Genomic DNA, 22,358 nt, shown 5'->3' on the forward strand with positions numbered 1-22,358 from the left:
TTACAAAGTCATCAATGATTGTGAGCAGTCGCCTCACTACCCCAAAGCAGACTTAAAATTAGACAGCCGACTTGGTGAGAGATAATCTACCAACCGCCTTTGTAGTTTGTTGGGACAGAGTGAAAAACCACATTTTACAGACACAAGAACATCACCTAACCGAATGTTTCCTACCTAACCTCAACTGAGGTTCTCTACCTAACCTAACCTAGGAGCCGTATCCTTAGACTCCCGCACTCTCATCTTACCCTGTCCCAACAAACTACATTCACCCCTAAAAACCGGTATAGATTTACTGTAGTATGATATATTAACCCTTTTACCCCCAAAGGACGTACTGGTACGTTTCACAAAACTCATCCCTTTACCCCCATGGACGTACCGGTACATCCTTGCAAAAAAATGCTGTAAAATTTTTTTTTTCATATTTTCTATATTTTTTTGAGAAAATTCAGGCATTTTCCAAGAGAATGAGACCAACCTGACCTCTCTATGACATAAATTAAGACTGTTAGAGCAATTTAAAAAAATATACTGCAAAATGTGCTGGGAAATAAATAACTGGGGGTTAAGGATTGGAAATTTCCAAATAGCCTGGGGGTAAAAGGGTTAATAAAGATATTACGGTATTTTGAACGGTTCTCATAAGAATACTTGGGGAAAAGTGTTTTTCTTTCAAAATATGGACGTTTTAATAATCTAGAAGTTATGACTGATAAACCACATTATAAAATGGAAGTAAAAACAAGAACACAGAGCCTTTGTATATCAGCGGCCAGTTTCTCCCGTGTCGATTAAAAATGGACATCAACTAACCTAAACTTTCCCCCCTAAACTTAACATACAAGCTGTGTTCTTACCTACTTACCTAACGGGGGGGGGGGGGGAACGGACCCCTGCAACCCCCTTACACTGCCGTATTCTGTTAGCCATAATAATACAGGTGGCCGCTATCATACATACACCTCAAAGAACACAACCTAGCTTAAGGTTCCTCACCTTAGCTATTTACCTATGGGGTGCACCGACCCGCAACGACCAAACCGTTACCTTAACCTAACTTAGTCTATAGAACTTGTGAAATACATATTTCTAACAATTATAACCATTAAAATATCACACTAGAGTAAATTAAAAGCACAATTAGTCACAAAAGCATCATTGAACGGAAACACGGTCAAATAACGTAATCTTAGGGGATGAGCCACTCAATATGTTAAATGACTTATTTATCATTAAATAAACACAAATTTCACTATACTAACCACAAATTTGAAATCTCAACCTTTGTCATCTTGTATATTTATGTATATTTGTATATTTGTCTAATGAATATTTCTTAAAACGTTAAATAAACATTTTATTGAAACTGGCTGTGACAGGAGGCAGATGTTTTGGTTACCGTAGTAGTAACAGCTGATCAACACGAGTGACTTTTGTAACGGCTCTCCTCCGACTGAGTCCACATGAGCAAGAACTCAAAAAAGGAGTAAAAAGTAAAGTAGCAAATGAAATTAAAAGAAAAGTAAAAGGAAGCCGAGATGATATAACTCAAAAAAAGAATTAAAATATAAAGTGGAAATGAAATTAAAAGAAAAGTAGAAGAAAGCCGAGATGATATAAATCAAAAAAGAAGTAAAAAGTAAATGAACAAATGAAATTGAGAGAAAAGTAGAAGAAAAGAAAGCAGAGATGACAAAACTGGATTTTGTGAATGCTAATGGTAGAAAAGATTACATCGGAGAATTAAACACTAATATCGTTTCCAGAGGCCGTGTAATAGTTTTTTTTTTTTAATAACTCCTAAAATAACTGATGGATTTCCATGATATCAAAGCAGGGAGCGCTTCATACAATGGCTTAATTTTGGGAAATACTGTGCATTGCCATTTATGTTTCATTAACGTTTTTACCTAAGAAAATAAGACTAAAGCCAGTCTTAGCCACCCACACATTCACAAAAGTGATGACGTCCCTCAGTGACGTTGTTATAACGTTTCTTCCCCTGTACCTCCCATCCCCCGAATTGTTAAACGCCTGTTTAACTCCATAGATAATTGTCATATGACCTCCTACCCCAAGCAATACGAAATTCTTTGTCAGTAAAAGTTCAGCATACCTGGTAATGTGATTCGTGACTTTAGACTTTACCTAACCCCACAAGACCAACGTTTTATATCTTACCCACTCACTTACATTGAAGATCAAGAATGAGACTTATGACAGGAGACGAAAGAAGCCATGCTAACCCTACACTTCGCACTTCAAGCGAGTGTTGGTAAAGCAATAGAAATATAATTTTCTTTAGGTTAAGCCGTAGGACTTATTCTTCCATACAACACAGGTTACTCGATACACCAATTGCCAGGAAGAAAATGACAGAGAGCATTGTTTGATATAATTTATCATATCAATTTCACCAGAGAGAGTAGCTTGAATTCCTTAGAAGGTAGACTTCTAAAAGATGTTTCATATAAGGGCATTGACATCGGCCATTTGATAAATTCTGAAATCATATACAGTATATATATATATATATATATATATATATATATATATATATATATATATATATATATATATATATATATATATATATATATATATATATATGGCTAGTAGTATATTGCAATATATCATGTACTTATTAAAGTCATACTTTTCTTACCGATTTATACAAATTTTCAGGCGGTTTCTTTCTTTCTCTCTGTTGTAAATGGTGAAGAGTTTCAGCGCAATTGTAGTTTTGCAATGGCGAGGACAAAGCAACATATTTGCCTTGACTAAAGTCGAATCTATATGAAATAGTTCAGAGCTACTACTACAACTGCTGCCGATGTACTAAAAGGGTTCTGAGGTAGGAGTCGAAGTCGGTGAAATTATTCCTGAATCCTGCTCCAGTCTTGCCCCAATAACATCATTCCAAATATACAATTCTCTCAAGGGAAAAAATTGTTTTCTATTTCTACTAATGTTATTTTATTTTATTTCTTAGTCGCAAATCTAAAATTTGTAGGAGTCCGAGTAGAATATCCCCTGTTTTAAACCTCTTCTATTATGTTTGATAATTTGTGTTAACCATCTAATCATTATCTACCACCATAAAACATTTTATTGCTCTTCCGGCTCATTTTATAAGTGCAGTACACAGTCTTTCCTAACAGGGATTTACTCGGTAGCCTAATAACAATGGGAGTGAAGGCAAGAAGGAAGGGGGGGGGGGAGGAGTACTAGGATAGACTTAGGTGTAAACACCGAAGGAGGGTTGGGGGAACCTCTGCGTCACAGTTACGTGATTAAGTACCACTTCTTCGAAATGCTCTGAGGGAAGGGAAGAAGTTCCTCTTTCTTTCTAAGAGTAAACAGGTTAATTAAGCACATCTGTCAATTCATTGTACCACCACAAATTAGGCCAATGTTTGAAACATTCATTGCTGTAGTTTCATGGAAATTCACAAGCCTATTTGATAGATATTTGGGTAAAACACTATCAGGGCCCGGCCAGACCAAGCGCGGCTAGCGGGGAGGTTAGCGGCAAGAGGTTCCAGCTGATAATTGAAACCTTAGGTATCTTATGTAGGTGGCCAGATAGGAGACGCGGGAAGCCTCAAGCCGCTGCAGTTGCCGCCAGACTATGTTTCATGTTTTAAAAAATCGCGGCGGCTTGAGCGTCTTCCTTCACCCAAGATTACGCCATTTTTCATCAGTTCCTGAAGGGGTACACGTTCAGTTGTTCGTTTCTAGCCATTACTAATCAACAATTCATTGGGAGGTGTTTCAGAGAGCAAAAATGGATTAAATAAATGGAAGTTATGGCAATCAACTGCAAATGGATGGTAATAAAATAGTGGGTAGGCCTACGCTTTTTTGTGCTTTGCAACCTATTTAATTACCATTTAGTTATATATATATATATATATATATATATATATATATATATATATATATATATATATGTATATATATATCCTATATATATATATATATATATATATATATATATATATATATATATATATATAGAGAGAGAGAGAGAGAGAGAGAGAGAGAGAGAGAGAGAGAGAGAGAGAGAGAGAGAGAGAGAGAGAGAGAGAGAGAGAGAGAGAGAATTTCAAATGTGAAAAGAATCGTATGTACATTTAAACAATATATCTTATGCAAATGCTAGTTAATTCTGGAATGAAAGGGACAATGATTTTTCGTGAACTTTATCATATCTGAAGCAATTATAATAGCTGGTAAAAAAGAGATTGAGGTTGTCTATAGTTCGACGTTTGTTTTTTTAAGTCTGAATCCAGGAAGGATGTTCCCATCAAGGAATCAAAAGACTTGTGAAATTTGCAGATATTCATTAAATCTGTCGCCGTACAAACGAGACTGGCAACATTCATTTCAAAATTAACTTATTTTCCCTTCTCTGTTTATTAAAATCGTGAATCCAGACTCTTGTGTAATTTATAGTTCAGATTAAAATAACGATTTTTTCAATGGGAAGTCATTTCCTACTCAAACACCATCGTCATGTTGACGAGGAAGGCTATGGGAGCTGGGTCTAGTGAGGAGGCAAGAGTTTAAGAGAGGTGTGGCGGTTCCGGTGTGGCCACCCCAACATTTGGTTGCTGGCTTGCCGCCTAGCCCTTAAACAATAAGCTAAATAAACAATATATATGTGAAATTCATAATGAAAAAACAAGAATTAACATTAATTAGATATTAAAAGATATAATCTTATTGAAAGCATTAGAAAATATATATTTATTGGAAGAAATCATTAAAAGGAACGCTTACTGCTCGCTAACTTGCTGGAACGTCAGTTCTAACATTCAAAGTAAGCCTAAATAAACATAATATATGTGAAATTGATAGCCAAAAATAAGCATTAATATTAATTATATATTAAAATTAATAATTTTATCAAAAGCATTACAAAATATATATTAATTAGAAGAAATAGTTAAAAAGAACACTGCTCGTTTCACTCGCTGGAACGCCAGCGATCAGCTGAGAAACAATAACAGTAATCAGAGTGACTCGGCGAAATGCGATAACGGTACGAAGCCTATTTTAACGAATTACGTCACTTTCCTGTAACTTCCTGTATCGTTACAGTAACGGGAAGACTCCTGTACGTCATTTCATGGCTGTAACATCCTGGTACAGGTCAGTTTTAACTTTATTCTGTGTAATTTGTTATGTCTTAAGTGATCGTGATTTAGACCACACCCTTCTACTATATGTGAGCTGGTGATGTTAGTCGAAACAAGGCTAGTTTAAGCTATGTACAGTTGGCCTTCACTAATTCCGGCACACTGACGTCTCCTGAGCTTGTCGTGAAGTGTACCTGAATTAGTGAGGCCAGCTGTACATATTTTTTTACGATTTTTTACTATTTTATCTTGTTTCTTTTCCTCTCGTTATTTTGAAGTTTTTATAGTTTATATACGAAAGAATTATTTTATTATTCTTAAACGTCTGTTATTATTTTCCTTGTTTCCTTTCCTCACTAGGCTATTTTTTCCCTGATGGAGCCCCTATAGGGCTTATAGCATCCTGCTTTTCCAATTAGGGTTGTAGCGTAGCTAGTAATAATAATGAATCAATTTGATTTATGAGGAAAATATTTAATATCTTTGAAATATGACATTATGAAGATAGATTTACAATTTATGAAATAGGATATTTAGTGAGGCTTTTGTATTATGTTAAACTGAGGATACTAGAGTCCTAAGGGGGTCACAACCTCCCCCATAGGTAAGTAGGTAAAAACATGGCTCCTAGGTTAGGTTGTGTTGCGGAACCTCGGTTTATGTGGTGTTCTTCTGTTTGATTCCCTGGGTGTATGTATAATGACGGTAGTTTAAGGGGGTACGCAGGGGTCGTTAGCCCTCCCTTAAGTAGGTAAGGACATGGCTATTAGGTTAGGTTATGTGGTGTTCTCGTGTAGATGTTCTGCGGAAAAATGGACACAGTTTATATTGTACAACGTCCACATCTTAAGAACGACTAGAAAATGGGAAGAAAATGCCCATTTTCCATGCACGTGAGAGGAACTGGCCGCTGATATACAAAGGCTCCTGTTTCCCTTTTTTAAATGTGGTTTTTTTAGTCATTACTTATGCTATTTAACAATGAACGTCAATTTGGACGGAGCACATTATTTACTACTGGAAAACCTATATTCTCTATCCCTCTATGGAAAACCTCTATCTATTCCATTCCGATCCATTGCTGGGTGGAGGGATTTGCCTTTCCATTGGCACTTCCTTACTTGTCTTCTCTATTCTAGTTCATTTATTTCCTTTAATCCTTTTTTCCCACATTAAGTATATATATTCTTTTCCTTCCTCTATTCCTTCTAGCTTGAACAGAACGTTTCCTAATATCTTCTTCTTTTCCTCCTCTTTTCCTTTTCCTCTTCTGTAGTTCTATTATTTTCCTTCTCTCGTCGCTGAGATCAGGACAGTAAAGAGTGAAATAAAATGATTTTCTGACTTGATCTATAATTTTAACAATTTTACACTGTCTCCGTTCTAACCAACTACACAAATCCTAGTTTTAAAATTTCTGTAATTTGAAAAAATTGTGTTTTCCTCAAGTATTTCTGTTAAAATTGTTCAAAGTTCCATTAAGTAAACAAGGAGCCCTTAATTAAAATTATTAGGAATATTGTACTACATTACACATTTATCCAGTTCTGTAATTTATTTATACAGTAATTCTGAATTGTATTACAGGTAGGAAAATACAGTATAGTGTTGTTTATATGACAGTAAAGATTAGGGTAAATAGCACTTTTCATCGCATGTTAATGTTACAAAATATTTATGAAAATAATAACCGATGATAATATTCCTATTGTTCATTATTGTGTCTTTCCAGATAAGGGAGAATTAAGCCAGAGTGATTCAATTATCCGCACTCTTAAAATCTCGCCTCAGAGAGATCATTCTTTACCCGAGGGGAAGTTCTTGTGCCGTCAAAAGCGGAGACTTTAGCCATGGCCGCAACAAGCGTGGCAGACAAACGGGAGAACTACGAGGAGCAGGAAAAGTAAGTACCGATGTTTAGAAGTGTTTAAGTCTATTTGGTAACAGATGTTTACTTATAACTTAAGACTGGAAAACTTTCAAAAGAAAGAAATGAGAAATTATTTAAATAAGTGCAAAATGAAAATCGAATTGACCGAGTATTTGTTCCTACGCAAATGCAAACCCTTTGATAGGAATGTGCTTTCAGAACTTTTAGACCTATACCTAGGTGGCGCTAGTTACTGCCTATTGGCAATGAAACCTTACCAACCTGACGTACGTCACTGGGCTCTCACTTTGTTTTCAATAGCTGTAGTTACTCAGTGGCTACTCTCCACTCTGTAAAGTTAGAAGAGACTCTTGACTCATGGTAAGCAGCTCTTCTAGGGTGAAGGATACTCCAGAATCAAACCATTGTTCTCTAGTCTTGGGTAGTGCTAAAGTCTCCTTACCATGGTCTTCCACTATTTTGATTGCTTACTACTTCTCTTGTAGTTTATCTCTATTTCCTTTTCTCACTGGGTTACTTTTCCTCGTTGAAGGCCTTGGGCTTATAGCATCATGCTTTTCCAACTAGGGTTATAGCTTAGCTAGTAATAATAATGATAATTGCTTCTGGGGCTCTCAACTGGCTGTTTTAATCCTCTAGATAATTGGTTGGACAATCGTATTCTGCGAGGGTTTTCTGGAAAAAGAAACGTTTAGCAGTTTCTTGATAACTGTAGCAGTATTAGTTGTCGGTTTATTCGGCTGATTCCACTTTGTTGTTCCCTCTAGACAGTTTTTCTTTTCTTTGACAACGTAATCCTAAGAATATTGGAAGTCATTAGTATCGATGTGATCCGTTAAAGGAAAAAGTTTTTGCTGCCAACTTCTTTCCTTTTCTGTCTTCCCATTCCTGAACGTTTACCTGATTTTGCCGTTGTTGCTATTGTTGTTGTTGTTGTTGTTTTTATTTTTATTTTTTTTTCTCCCCAGTTGGAACATCGTCGTCAGCCTGAAAGACCTTTCAAGGAGAGCTGCAAGTTTCTCCTCCTCCTTTGCCTCAATCTCTCTTCTTCGTCTCTTCTCTCTGTAGGTCGGGATGAAGGGGTCCCAACCTTCATTTTCCTTCTATGAACTAGGAAGTTCAAGAAGACTGATCAATTGGAGTTACTTACATAATGCTTACTCTTTCTTTTTCCTTCACCAAAGACAGAGAGAAGAGAATAAACAGGGGCGCACCCTCGTCCATTCACACGTGGCTGGGATTCGCGCCCACTACAAGCTACTGTGCACGCTTGCACTCCTACAGGAGCTTGCCCTCAACTATGTGTGTTTACTCCTTGCACGCTCCCTTTTCTGCTCTCACTCTCTCCTGTGCATGTGCGAGCTTTTATAAGTGGAAGAATGGAAGTTCTCCAAGAGGACATTCTTAGAGCATCCCCTCACCTGTTCACACATCCGGAAAGTCCTGCCTGCAATTAAAAAGTGACGTTACTTAACTAGTGAGTGTGTGAGCAGGGCGACTAATCCAGCCTTGCTACCACCCTCCACTAACTAGTGGTGGGTAGTTTTACTGTACTGTACCTGTCTAAAAAGTTTATTGGCTAGTTTTCAGCATTCGCTGAACTAGTATCCACTGTAAAGAGCTCAGTGTTTGTATAGTCTTTTTATTGTTTATATATGACATATCTGTTTTTGACATTGTTAATAGTTTATATAGGACATATCTGTTTTTGACATTGTTAATAGTTTATATAGGACATATCTGTTTTTGACGTTGTTAATAGTTTATATAGGACATATCTGTTTTTGACATTGTTAATAGTTTATATAGGACATATCTGTTTTTGACGTTGTTAATAGTTTATATAGGACATATCTGTTTTTGACATTGTTAATAGTTTATATAGGACATATCTGTTTTTGACATTGTTAATAGTTTATATAGGACATATCTGTTTTGACGCTGTTACTGTTTTTAGAATGATTTATTGTAAATTTATTCTCATTACTTTATTTCCTTTCCTCGGCTATTTTTCCCTGTTGGAGCCCTTGGGCTTATAGCATCTTGCTTTTCCAATTAGGGTTGTAGCTTGGCTAGTAATAATAATAATAATAAATAGAAATTATTTCCAAATTTGTCCTTTACAATATCTACCTTACAGCCTACACTCATGCGCTAAATGTCTCTGCAAGTTAAGGAGTTCATTGCATGAGAACATCTGTTCATTTTGTGGTATATTACATGAGGCATATTGTTCTTGAGGTTATACAAACCTTTCATTGTCTCTGCCAAAGGTGAGATCTCTATTGGATCATTAACAACTCAGTTTGGTAATAACAGACTGGTAAGGGAACTCACTCACTCACTCGTCTGACTGTCAAGGCCAATTTGGCTTTGGCCACATCAAGGGTGGATGTAGATGCTGCTGCTCTTACCTCTCTCCTGCTGTTGACTCTATCTTTTTCATTTATTCCTTGGGATAATTCATTTCCTGACTGTTCCACTTTGCTATGGAAGGGGTAACAAAAGTCCAGGAAAGCCAGCTGTAGTCGTGGGGACTTGGTTCCCGAGGACACCACCTCTCTCTTGGGATAGGTGGATGGTACCCGTGTGGTTCCCGCAGAGCCATGGACCAGTCTTGCTTACGTTCTGGTACTGGCCATTCTGGTAGCCTAGTAGATGTGCCCCGGTGGGTTATGCTGTCAACCCCTGTCACTCCAGCAATCCCAGTAGCGAGCCCAGAGGGCCGGGTAGCCTTGGCTGATCCGTCTACTCCGGTAGTCGGCCGGAACAGATGGGAGCTTGTCTCTTGGTCTGTTTTTAGCCATGGTGAGAAAGTTGTTGCGGCTTCCTGCTTTTGCATGGACTTACTTTGGGAAGAGAGGGTGGCACCATTTGATGCCATGTTAGAGGGCTTGTGCTCTCTAGTAGGTGGAGAATGTGGGTCGAAGGGCTCTGCCCATGGACACGATACCATTCGTGTCCTTCAACCCTGACCTGGGGTGCTGGGTTTACTGTGTGCTGAGTCTAGCGCCACGCTGTCTTGTGCCGGAGTTCTCCTTCCTTGGCCCTGGGCTTGCCGGGCCTTTGTCTTCTCCAAATGATGCGCCTGGTTCTGTCCTTGGGATGGAATAGATGTAATCATGAGAAGCAGCAAAGACTCCGTAGCATGTGGCATCGCCTTCATTCGCTGCAGCGGACGACGGTACTCCAGGGCAGGAGGTCGTGGGGATGTTGGCCTGCGGTTTGATGCCCACGGAGGCTGCCTACCCTGAGTTGGAGAGTTCTTTTCTGGAGATCATGGCACTCATCGTGAATGTAACATCTTGGGGGAGGCTACGGTGGTTCCACCAGTGGGGAGGACATCGGTTGTCTATCGGCATTTCGTTGGCCCTCTTGAATCGAAGCCCTAGTTGACCTTGCGTTGGATAGTGAGATTTGTGGATCTGGAAAATTGTTTGGTTCAAGCAGGTCCAACAAGATAACAGGATCTTGCTCTCTAGGCTACGGAAGTTTTTTTTATGCCAAAGAATGCCACGTCTTAGCCGGAGTTTCCGCTCTGAACGGGGCCCTCCCTTCATAGAGACTCAAGGCTGAAGGTACGTCCTTATTGGGTGCAGAGTTGACGGTCACTTAAGTTCAGGATGGAAAAAGTAAGGTGTGTGCTGTCTTCCATCAGAGAGGAAGACTTCAGGCTTTCCATAGATCTGAAAGATGCATACTTTCAACTGCCTGTTCATCAGACTTCTTGGAAGTACCTCCACTTCCCCCTCAACGGTACGGTGTCTCAGACTATGTGTGGCTCCTCAGGTGTTCACTCAGGTGTACATTGTGGTAGCCGCTTGGACCCACTTGTGAAGGATGAGACTGCTGGTGTATCTCAACGACTGGTTGATCCTGGCCTCTTCAAAGAGACAGTTGCTTCAGAATCGAGATCGACTTTTTGCACTTTGCCACGATCTGGGGATTGCGGTAAACTGGGAAAAGTTAAAATGTCATACCCAAGCAGAGGGTGTGAAGTACCTGGGCATGCCGATAGACTCGGCAGCAGCGAGACTTTTTCCTGTAGACGACAGCTGCTCCAGTTTAACAGTGGCAACATCATCTCAGACATCAGTCTGTACAAGAGTAGCTTATTCTTCTAGGGTTTCTCCACCAGAGATCCCTTCACGGGTGCCTGAATGATCACTGGGTAGCAAGCAGGGATCATTTTCCGTTACATCTTGTGCCGGTATCACAGGAGGTCCGAAACGATCTTGCCTGGTGGCTCGACAAGAACACTACTCCTGAGGAAGTACCACTCTACTTCTTAAGTCCAAACCTTCATCTGTCTTTGTATCAGGAGTGGGGTCCAAGGAATACAGGCATCTGCACATCAACATCCTCGAGATGTGAGCTCCTCCCTCTGCAAGCGTTCCAAGAAAGTTTGAGCGACAGCTCAGCTGTAATGGCCTACATCAGCGAGTAAGAAGGCATGTTCTAGCGCTCCCCTGGCAAGTTTGTGAAGCAGATGCTTATTTGGGCAGGGTTTCACCCTGTAGCATTGTCAGCAAGGTGCATTCTGGGCAAGATGAATGACCTAGTCCACACATTCAGCCATCAGGGCCAGGCTGCAGGAGCAGAGTGGTCTCTTCAGCCTCTCGTGAAGGAAAGGCTTCTTGCTCGGTGGGGTTCACCGGGGATCAACCTGTTTGCGATCCTTGGGCAGTGTTTGAAGAAGCCTGGCAACACCTCTGGGATCACATGGACATTTACACCTTTCTCCCATTCACCCTGATTTGGCCAGTAATCAATAGGGTGTTGATTATGACAGGAATCGGAATGACCTTGGTGGCTCCAAGATGGCCACAGTCCAAGTTGTATCCTGATCTGCTAGCTCTTCTGGTTGAGGTCCCAAGAGAACTACCCTTATGGCCACCTCTTCTTTGTCAGCCACACCTGCGCAGTTACCATTCATCCTTGGAGTCCTTATCTCTTCACGGGTGGAGACTGTTGAGCATCTCCTTTGAGCGAAAGGCTTTTCACAAGGCATTACACGTGAGATGTCTAGTTATCTCCAGAGGTCCACTGCATCTGTCTACCAGGCTAAGTGGGCCATATCCTGTGATTGGTGTCCTAGAAGGGGATTTCTTCGTCTTCCTTCATCGGGAAAAACATCTCTTGGTTGCAGCCATCAGAGGTTACCTATAGGCCTAGAGTGTGGTGTATCCACTGCAAGATATAATCCTCTTGGCTTTTCAGGAGCTGTCAATGCTCGTGAGGAGCTTCAAACAATCTTGCCCACCCTGGGATCTTAGGCCCCTGTAGTGGGATGTGACCCTAGTAATCAGGTTTCTTACGCGTACCCCATTCGAGCCCTTGAGGAGGACTGAATCAGAAAGGGATCCGACCTCGAGACATTCTTCCTACCTGCCTTACTGTCGACTAAGGGAGTGAGCAAGTTGCGCGGTATTTCTTACGTAGCCAAGGAGGTCTCCTTTAGTTTTGTGCCCAACTTTATGGCAAAGATGAAGGATCTGGCGGCATAGGACCCCAGGTGTGAATCCTCCATCCCCTCCCCCCCAGGAGGTGTCAGGTGGTGATGAAGACGAGAGGATCTCGTATTCCGTAAGGTCTCTTGGGTGTTGTATGAAGAGAGCTCCACACCTCAGGCCGGAGTGTAGGAATCTCTTCGTTGGGTTTGGCAGATCTAAAAAAGAGCTGTCAGGGAACACGGTGTCTTTTCTGGCTTCGTGAGCCTCAACAGAGAGCTTACTCTCTGTCAGATGAAGTTAGGGGTATTGCCCCAACTCTCCCTACTTTCAAATGAAACCGGTCAGTGGGCCAGGTGAGGAAGGCAGGTGTCAGGGAAGGCAGACCACCTTCACATCCTTCTACCTTAGAGAATGTATCCACAAGTCTCTTGAGTTCTTCATACTTGGATCTGCGGTGGCTCTTCAAACCGTTGTATAGCAAGCCCAGCTCCCTTATGAGGACAGATTGCATCTCATCTATGGTATCATTTTAACAGAAGTTGGAAGTGAATGTAGTATAACTGTCTCTTCTCCTTTTTTCTTCTGCCTCTCTTGTGGGGTCAGCGATTGAAGTGTTGCAAGCTGGTCAGACAAGATGCTGGTGAGTAGCACTTCAAACTTCTGTGTAACCAAAGAGGTAAATCTCCCCATTCTTCATGTGAGTTTTGAGATGGCGAATCTAATACCAACCCATTACTCATTTTCCTGGTGTTGGACTCTGGCTGATATGTCATTTTGGGGAAGTGTCTCTTTGATTTGGTACAAAACAGAAATAGGTACGTCCCAGGACCTACCAGTTTGTCATCCCTACGATAAACGGATAGGCCATAGTGTCTCTGCTTTGCTTCTCCACAGAACAAGCCTTGAAGACATTCAGGGAAGATACAGAATCCTCCAGGGGGTTCTGAGGGGCCATCTGACCATCCAAGCAAGCAGTGAGTCTCCATAAGCAAAGGACGAGGGTTTGTATGTCGCGGGGGAACAAACCGTCCCTCTGAGTCCTGGGTTGAAGCAGCAAGATTGAATAGAGAAGCATCTGTGGAGGGGCAGGGGCTTTGCGATGCTCGTTATCCACTTCAACAACCGATTCCAGCTCGCGCCAAAGTGATCTCCCAAATTGGACTCAGGTTTTTATGAATAGGAAAAATACAAATTACTATTAAGATTTGTTATGTTTTATCATTGGTCAGTTATGAATTTTGTTTTTATGTATTTTTGAGACTACCTTTTGGTTGCTGGAAAAAATGTCCCCATTATCATCTGTGTTCTGTTTTTGGAATTATTTTCAATTTTGGTTTCAGTGAGCATTGTTTGAGATTGATTGATAGTTGAGCAAAAGATTATGTTTTCATCTGCAATGATTATTGATCTCTGATAGAAACTACGTATTATTCAGACTTATTTTCTTCCAGCCCGTCCTGGCTTTACCTGTTCCCGTACAAGATGGTACATTGGTCGTTGTCACGTCCATCGTGGATGGCCGCTGCTGCGTACGCAAGAACGGGTGGCGTCCCGGAAGGCGTCGATGACAGGTGTGGTTTGCGTCAGTCAAGATCAGCTGGCTAATGTCTCAGGACAGTCCTCTTCCCCTGGGCTATTTTAGAAGAAGTCTGAAGAGAGAAGGCCTGTTGTTTCAAGAGATGTCAGTGATGGGGTTTACTCCCTTGTCATCTACATGGTCTCTAAGGTGAGTCGTGTCTCCTCGGATTCTCTTGCGCTTCTAATTTGTTCCGTAACTGGAATACAGACCACGCTATTTAATAGGGGTTTGTTCCGTAACTGAAATACAAACCACGCTATTTAATAGGGGTTTGTTCCGTAACTGAAATACAAACCACGCTATTTAATAGGGGTATTACTTTCGGCGTAGCTGAAGTGACGAGCCATTAATTTTTAACGAGGGTTTACTACCCACACCTCCAGTTAGTGGGGGTAGGGTAGGGTAGCTTGCTACCCTCCCCCCCTCTCACACCTGTGCTTGAGCTCGCTTTGCTATCGGCTCTGATGGTGGTCGGACGTGTCCGCTCTCATCCTCGCCGTCATATTGGCAGCCATTTAATTGCTTTTGTTCTTTCTTTTTCTAGTTTCTGTGTATGTGAAGTTGGCCTCTGCAATCATGCACACCTGCCCTGGTTTTCCAGACCGCCCCTTTGGAACGTTCGTGTCGGCGGTCGAGACTGATCCTCATGGCCTTTGTCCTTCTTGTAGGGGCCAATGGTGTAATAGTGTCAACAAGTGTAGTGATAGCTAGGTTGGTAGCATCGCGGGCTTCTGTTTCAGAGGTCCCGAGTTCTCTCCCTGAGGGGGAGGTTAGAGGGGGCTAGTGATAGTCCCTGCTGACTTATGGACACCCGAGCAGAATGATGTAGATCGTCTGAGTGGAGACCTAAAACCTGCAACTTTAACTTTAACTTTGAGTGGTCTGCCTCCCAGTGGGAGAGGCTTTCGTAATGACGGAAGAAGAAGTCCAAACGGGATATTTCTCCTTCGAAGGTTGCTTCGAAGGGGGAAAAACCCAAGGCCTCTTCATCCCTTGCCCAAACCTCCTACGAAGCTCACACTCGGTCGGTCTCTTTCGAGAAACCGTCGAGTGGTAGCGTAGACCGACTTATTGGTAACCAACCTCGGGTCTCGAGAGATGATGTTGCATCCCCTAGCGAAGCAGCTCCTCCTCTCCCCCCGGGTGGAGGATATGTCACTAACCTCCTTGTTTCAGCTTTGGTCCTCCTTGGGGCTTACGGGTTCGCCGTCCAAGGAAGTTTTGCTTAACTACATCCGATTGGGTGCTGCTGTCAAGCAATCGTCGTCACTGTCAGAGATTGATCCTCTGTCTCTTGTCGACGTTGTTGTGTCAAATGTATCCAATACGGTCTCACCCATCTCCTCTTCCACTCCAAGCTCTACGGTAGCTGACGGCTTAGTTTCTCCCGTTCCTGATCAACCTACGAGGGGGAAACTAAGTCCATCGTCAGTCTCTCCTGCTTTTGTTTCTCTCCCTCGGGGGAGTTCACTTACTGAGACTCCTCTTCGGAGGACTGCAGGTCAGCTTGCTGATCCAACGGCCCCCAGAGGGTGCATTCGTCGGAAGGCTCGCCTTCCTCTTCGCCATAGAGGCCTTCCTTCACCTGCGGTGAGGAGGCCCAATCATCCATCACTGCACCTGCATTGTTCCTGGACCTCTCTGCAGATCGTTCACGATCTCCCTCGGTAGAAGGTCGTCCTTTTAAAGGACACGTTGACCTTCCACCTGACAGACCTGCCGACCTGCCGTCGCCGTTCCTGCATGGGCCTAACAAGGCTCCATCCAAACGTGCTATTGCACGCCAACAACTTACACGCTACGCGCCCATGAAACTTGACAAGCGCTCATTAGTAGCTCGTCAGGCCCCATCACTACGCGCTGATATTCATCCTTACCCTAACACAGGGCATCAAGAGCGTACGCGCCAACATGCACATACACTGTAACAAGAGCATAGCTCCATCACGCGACATGCGCGCCCTCATGCACACATATGCCCACGATCTCCTGCGCGCCAGGTCTTGCCTGCGCGAACTGCGTCCACGCATCTTGCGCTTACGCGCCAACAATCTTCTACGCAGATGGGCGCTAACACTCACCTGCGCGCCATAAATCTCCTTCGCAATAGCGCTCTTCCGCGCACCAACATTCTCCTGCACGTGCGCATACGCTCCCAACATCTCACTCTCCTGCGCACCATCCTACACGCCAGGTAAAACCTGTTCGCCAACTTTCCACTGATGGCAGGACTTCTGGCAAGTCAGCCATGCTGCTTTTTCCCGCGCGCCAACCCATATCAACGCACCAGCACTCATCTGCTCACCAGCCTTCTCTCATGCACATCCGTAAGGATATGTGCATGCTCGTCAATCCTCTCCTAGGGATGCGTGCCAACATTCTCCCGTGTGCCCCGCATGAATCCACTGCGCGCCCGCGCGCTAGGGAACTTTCTCCTGTGCGCGCGCCCTACGGCCGACACAGACGTGCGCGAACACACTCCCGCGCGCGCGCCCTACGGCCGGCACAGACGTGCGCAAACACTCTCCCGCGCTCGCGCCCTACGGCCGGCACAGACGTGCGCAAACATTCTCCCGCCCGCCCGTGTGTTCTTCGTAATAATCCTGCGTGGCCGGGCATGCGCGCTCCACCAGTCTTCCGCGCGTGAACCCCGATAAACTCCCTCGCGCGAGCGTTAATATCCTCCCGCGCGTGAGACTACACATCCCAAACAACTACGTACGGCAAGGTCGCCATCGCCTCATTCCCCTCCCCGCAAGCGCATGCCACCGCGCATTGTGGGAGAAGGGAAACTTCCAGAGGGGTCCAGGATCCCAAAGCTTCCACAGGCGAACCCACCAATTACTGTATAGTGACTCCTCCCAGGGATCCTTCAATCCCTTTCCTTTCAAGGGGTATGTCTGATAGCACATCTGTCAGCCAACAGCCCTGGTTCGGTGCCCTGATCAGAGCCATAGTTCAGGCTTTCAAGCCTGTCTTCTCTGAATTGGGACACAGAACCATGGCTTCTTCTACCCCTTTGAAGAGAAAAAGAGTTGTTCCAGACGCGGTCACTTCCCCAAGGGCGAAACTGACTCCACGCAGACCTTTGAGGCAGGTTCCTTCTATTCCTCAGACTGCCTCTCCTTCCCTTTCAGATGAAGGTTTCCCGTCTCCAAGGGAATCACGCGAGGAGAGACACTTCCCCATCGCACCAATGGAGGAAACCTCTCTTCGCGCCGAGGGGTCCACTCAGTCAGTGACTGGAAGGAACATGCCACCCTTATCAATGTTGGAGTCTTATATCCTTCCCAGGAAGGAACCTAAAGACTCCAAAACATTGCCTAAATCCTCCATGAGGATTAGGATGGAGCCAACTAGCCACTCAGGGAATGACCGCGACTCTCCCCAAGAAGATCCTTCGGGGATAGAAGGGGACTTCGCTGCAAGTCCTACAGCAGAAGGAGACTAGCAAGAGTCAGAACATGTGTTTTGGCAAGTTCTGACTCTAATGTGGGCTCTCAATGGGTTTTCCGATCCAGAGATCCCTCCTTGAGAGGGCAAAGACATGGTCTTAGACCGCGTCTTTGCTACTCAAAAGCCCTCTAAGACCAGTGCAGCCCTGCCCTGGTGTCAAGGGGTAAAGAGTACCAGGGACAAGATCTCACAACAGCTCTCCGAGATGTCCTCCTTCACCCATTCCAGTACCAACAAGCTCCTCCCACCTCCTCGCGTACAGCAGAGGAGGTACTTCGAGATCCTAGAGGAGCCTTGTCTAGCTCTTCCACTTCACCACTCACTGGAAGAGCCAACCAGGGGAGTCCTTCTTGAGAAACTCTAACCGTCAGGTCTCATTCTCGACAGCCGAGATCCTCAATCAGGAGAAAGTCGCGAACTGTACTATGCAAGCCACGATATCTGGTTGGGGACCTTAGGTATCCTGATACGTTCTGAGGATTTCTCCAAGGAACGTAACAGGAAAGCTATGGAAACCTTCCTTCTCTCAGGTACTCGCACGATCGAGTATCTGGCCCACCAAGTCTCGAACCTGTGGGCGAATACCATCCTGAAACGTCGGGATGCAGTAGCTGAGAGATTCCATCAGAAGGTCCCTAGTGCCGAGATCAATAGGCTCAGACATTCCTCCATAGAGAGGTCTGTTCTGTTCGAGCCTAAAGATGTGGAACATGCTGCTGAGAGGTGGAGGAATTCTCATCAAGACTCCCTCCTTCATAGGGCTTTAACATCCAAGCCCTATAAACCTCCAGCACCACAGCAGTCACGTCCAGTCAAGACCACTACGAAGACAACAGCAGCAAAGACTATGGTGTCTAAGATCTTTCCTGTCAAAGAAAGGAAAGGCAAAAAGTCCTCCTGGGGAAGCAAAAATCCTACTAGAGGGAGCATCCGAGACCGCAAACGCTAGGATAGGCAGTCCCCCTGCATTTCCACAAGTGGCGGGATGCCTACAAAGTTGCTCAAACAGGTGGAAGCAACTCGGGGCCGATTCCTGGACAATCTCCGTGATCAGTCTAGGATATCGCGTCCCGTTCATAACTCTCTACCTCCCCTGACGACGAATCCAGTGTTATTGAACTCCCTTGCCATGGAATCGGCAAGGGGGCAAGCCCTTCGGGCAGAAGTCCAGACCCTGTTGAAGAAGGGCGCTCTCCAAGAGGTCCTCGACGGATCCCCAGTCCTCTTCAGTCGACTCTTTCTTGAAAAGAAGGCATCTGGAGGCTGGAGACCAGTCATCGACCTCTCAGATCTGAACAAATTTGTCAAAGAAACTCCGTTCAGCATGGAGACGGTGGACACAGTCAGACTAGCAGTAAGACCGCAAGACTTCATGTGCACACTGGACCTAAAGGACTCGTACTTCCAGATCCCAGTCCATCCGTCTTCAAGGAAGTACTTAAGATTCAGCCAAGACAACAGAATGTACCAGTTCAAGGTGCTATGCTTCGGTCTCTCCACAGCACCACAAGTCTTCACCAGAGTGTTCACCCTCGTATCATCTTGGGCACACAGGATTGGCATCCGTCTCCTCCGTTCTCTGGACAACTGGTTAATCCTAGCAGACTCGGTGTCAACCCTTCTTCAACACCGAGACAAACTTCTAAGACTTTGCCAAGATCTGGGGATCATGGTAAATCTCGAAAAGTCCTCACTGCTTCCCACTCAAAAACTGGTATACAGACGCTCCCCAACTTACGAACGAGTTACGTTCCGAACGATCGTTCGTAAGTTCAAACTGTTCGTAAGTTGCTTCAGTGCCATATTTTGTATTATAATTTATGTTTAAGGCATATACAGTACTGTATAAGTATATTGAAGGTTTATATAAGTATGTTTAAGTATGTTTAAGGCTTGTATAAGTAACCTGTATTGGTTTGTACTGAAAAAAACATTTAATAAAATGGAGAGAATACGTACAGTACTGTACTACGTATGTTAGAGAGAGAGAGAGAGAGAGAGAGAGAGAGAGAGAGAGAGAGAGAGAGAGGGGGGGGGGGTTAGTTTACTGAATTGTTTTATTTCAATTTTGACCGACGGAATCATTCTTTGTAGAGTATACGTCACGTATCTTGTGACGTCATGTATTTGGCGGAAGAGCGCTGACAAACCGAATGATTTCCTTTCATTATGTTGCCGAGTAATCTTATTACAGAATTCTCATAATCGAAACACCGAGTAACGATATCAAGTGTTTTAGTGGTCTGTATCATTAGTTATGAGATTAGTAGCCTACAACTTACCGTAAAGTTAAGAAAAAAAAAAAGTCTGATGTTATATTTCTTCTGGCGGAAGGCGAGAGGCAAATCAAGTGATTTTCTTCGGATCCGTTACTATTCCCATAATCGAAACATCGAATAAGGATATAAAGAATTTTTTAATATTTTCAAAGAAATATGAAGACTTAACTGCATTAAAAATCAAAATACGGAGAGAGAGAGAGAGAGAGAGAGAGAGAGAGAGAGAGAGAGAGAGAGAGAGAGAGAGAGAGAGAGAGAGAGAGAGAGGTGGGGGGTTGCGTATTCCGTTTATAACTAATAATAAGGTCTAGCAACGAACTGTATGGAAAATGTGATACCCTATAATATATTAGCGCTGTTGTAATATTCACTATGAAGAGATTTCGAATATCAAGAAAATTATATAAATCAGTGTTATTCGTACTATATGTGCGCATAATCGTAATACTGCAGCGTCACCTTGAGATCAGCTGATCTCCCAACCAAAAGTAAATCAAAAGTAATTGTTGATTATTGAAATGCTCAAGAAATTAAAAAAAAAAAATATGAACGTGCTTTAATAAACCACAATTAAACACAATAATGTCTAATGAAATATGAAGGCTTAATATTGAACGAAAAATTGAATACTGTATGAAGCTTTAGAATTAACTACCCGTATGCGATTGACAGAGCGAGCACACACACACACACACACAGAAAGAGCTACAATGATTTCGCATGATACCTAATAATAAGAACTGTAGGGAAACTGATTTTCTGTAACATATTGGCGCTGATGTAATATTCATCTTGAAGATATTTCTAATATGTTAAGAAATAAAAAAAAAAAATGCCAAAAGTCTGATGACGTTATATTTCTTCTGACGGAAGGCGAGAGGCAAATCAAGTGGTTTTCTTCCGATCCGTTACTATTCCCTTAATTGAAACATCGAATAAGGATATAAAATTTTTTTTAATAATTTTCAAAGAAATGTGAAGATTTAACTGCATTAAAAATCAAAATACGGAGAGAGAGAGAGAAAGAGAGAGAGAGAGAGAGAGAGAGAGAGAGAGAGAGAGAGAGAGAGAGAGAGAGAGAGAGAGAGAATTTAACTTGAAATGAAATCTACGGATGTTTACGAACATGTTTGGACTTCCTTCAATTTGTGTTCGTATGTACCGTTGTTCGTAACTCGAATGTTCGTAAGTAGGGGAGCATCTGTACTTAGGCATGATCATAGACACCAATCTCCACAAAGCCTTCCCATCAGATGACAGGATAGCAAGGCTGAGGAAGGTCGCAAGACCTTTTCTCATACGAGAAGAACTTCCAGCCCAATAGTGGTTACATCTCCTCGGTCACCTTTCATCGCTGGCCCGTCTCGTTCCCAATGGTCGCCTCAGGATGAGATCCCTCTAGTGGTGACTCAAGTCCCGGTGGAATCAAGTGGACGACTCCCCGGACATCCAGATACCCATGGGACCTGCGGAACTGATGGATCTCCAGTGGTGGGTGGCAGACGAGAACCTACAAAAGGGAGTGGATCCTCTTGTCCTCCCCCCAGATTTGATGGTGTTTTCGGACGCTTCAAAAAAAGGGTTGGTCAGAGTCAGAAAAGTACCTCCACATAAATCTCCTAGAGATGAAGGCCGTTTTTTTGGCCCTTCAACAGTTCCATCATTACTTGGCAAGTCACTCTGTGGTGGTGATGAGCGACAACACCACAGTAGTGGCCTACATCAACAAACAAGGAGGTAATTTTTCACAGCAACTATCCCATCTAGCATTAGAGATACTGAGATGGGCCGCAATCCACTCGATACCACTATCGGCATGCTTCATTCCAGGCAAAAGGAATGTGCTCGCCGACAACCTGAGCAGAGTATCTCAGTGAGTACCGAGTAGTCTTTGGATCATCTAGTAGCCAACAAAGTCCTGACTTTGTGGGGTTCTCCGACTGTGGACCTCTTCGCAACGGCCCTGAACTTCAGGCTCCCGCTGTACTGTTCCCCAGTCCCAGACCCCAAGACTCTCTGGCAAGATGCTTTCCAACAACGGTGGACAACATCGACGTTTACGCCTTTCCCCCGTTCTGTCTGATGAGGAGGGTACTCAACAAGACCAGAACATCGGTCAATCTTTCAATGACCCTCATAGCTCCGCTATGGCATCATGCAGAATGGTTCCTGGACCTTCTGCAACTCCTAACGGAGCCACCAAGAGAACTCCCTCCACGACACAATCTTCTCAAACAACCACATGCCAACATCTTCCACAAATCCGTAGGTTCACTGCGGCTTCACGCCTGGAGACTATCCAGCATCTCCTCTCTGAGAGAGGATTTTCGCAACAAGTTGCGATTAGGATGTCTGGACACCTGCGCAGGTCATCCGCAGGGGTCTACCAGGCGAAGTGGCGAGTCTTCTGTGGTTGGTGTCGTGGAAGGGGTATCTCTCACCCAGATGCCACTATTCCAGCAATAGCGGAGTTCCTCGTGTATTTGCATGAAGAAATGCGCCTTTCAGTCTCGGCAGTGAAAGGCTATCGCTCAGCCTTAAGTCTGGCCTTCA

General features: G+C 43.5%; 2 protein-coding genes across 9 annotated transcripts in view; one reads left to right on the forward strand and one right to left on the reverse strand.

Annotated features, from left to right (window-relative positions):
* The window catches only part of LOC137633952 (uncharacterized), a 34,260-nt gene extending 32,825 nt beyond the window's left edge, over positions 1–1,435 (reverse strand). For both annotated transcript variants that reach the window (XM_068366210.1, XM_068366209.1), the window contains exon 1: positions 1,266–1,435. In XM_068366210.1, the coding sequence (XP_068222311.1) occupies positions 1,266–1,294 (29 nt within the window). In that variant the 5' untranslated portion in view covers positions 1,295–1,435. The remainder of the gene's footprint in view (positions 1–1,265) is intronic.
* A 2,075-nt stretch (positions 1,436–3,510) lies between these two features.
* The window catches only part of LOC137633951 (elongator complex protein 2-like), a 281,330-nt gene continuing 262,482 nt past the window's right edge, over positions 3,511–22,358 (forward strand). For 5 of the 7 annotated variants that reach the window (XR_011042378.1, XM_068366208.1, XM_068366207.1 and 2 more), the window contains exons 1-3: positions 4,999–5,160; positions 6,880–7,050; positions 13,943–14,217. Coding sequence is in view for 2 of the 7 variants with exons in the window: in XM_068366208.1 (XP_068222309.1) it covers positions 14,206–14,217 (12 nt within the window). In the remaining 5 variants the exon portion in view is untranslated. Of the gene's footprint in view, positions 3,719–4,998; positions 5,161–6,879; positions 7,051–13,942; positions 14,218–22,358 lie in introns of those variants that run through there. The other 2 variants (XM_068366206.1, XM_068366205.1) reach the window with 2 other exon arrangements.

Source organism: Palaemon carinicauda, chromosome 43 (assembly GCF_036898095.1).
Source record: "Palaemon carinicauda isolate YSFRI2023 chromosome 43, ASM3689809v2, whole genome shotgun sequence".
NCBI classification, from domain to species: domain Eukaryota; kingdom Metazoa; phylum Arthropoda; class Malacostraca; order Decapoda; family Palaemonidae; genus Palaemon; species Palaemon carinicauda.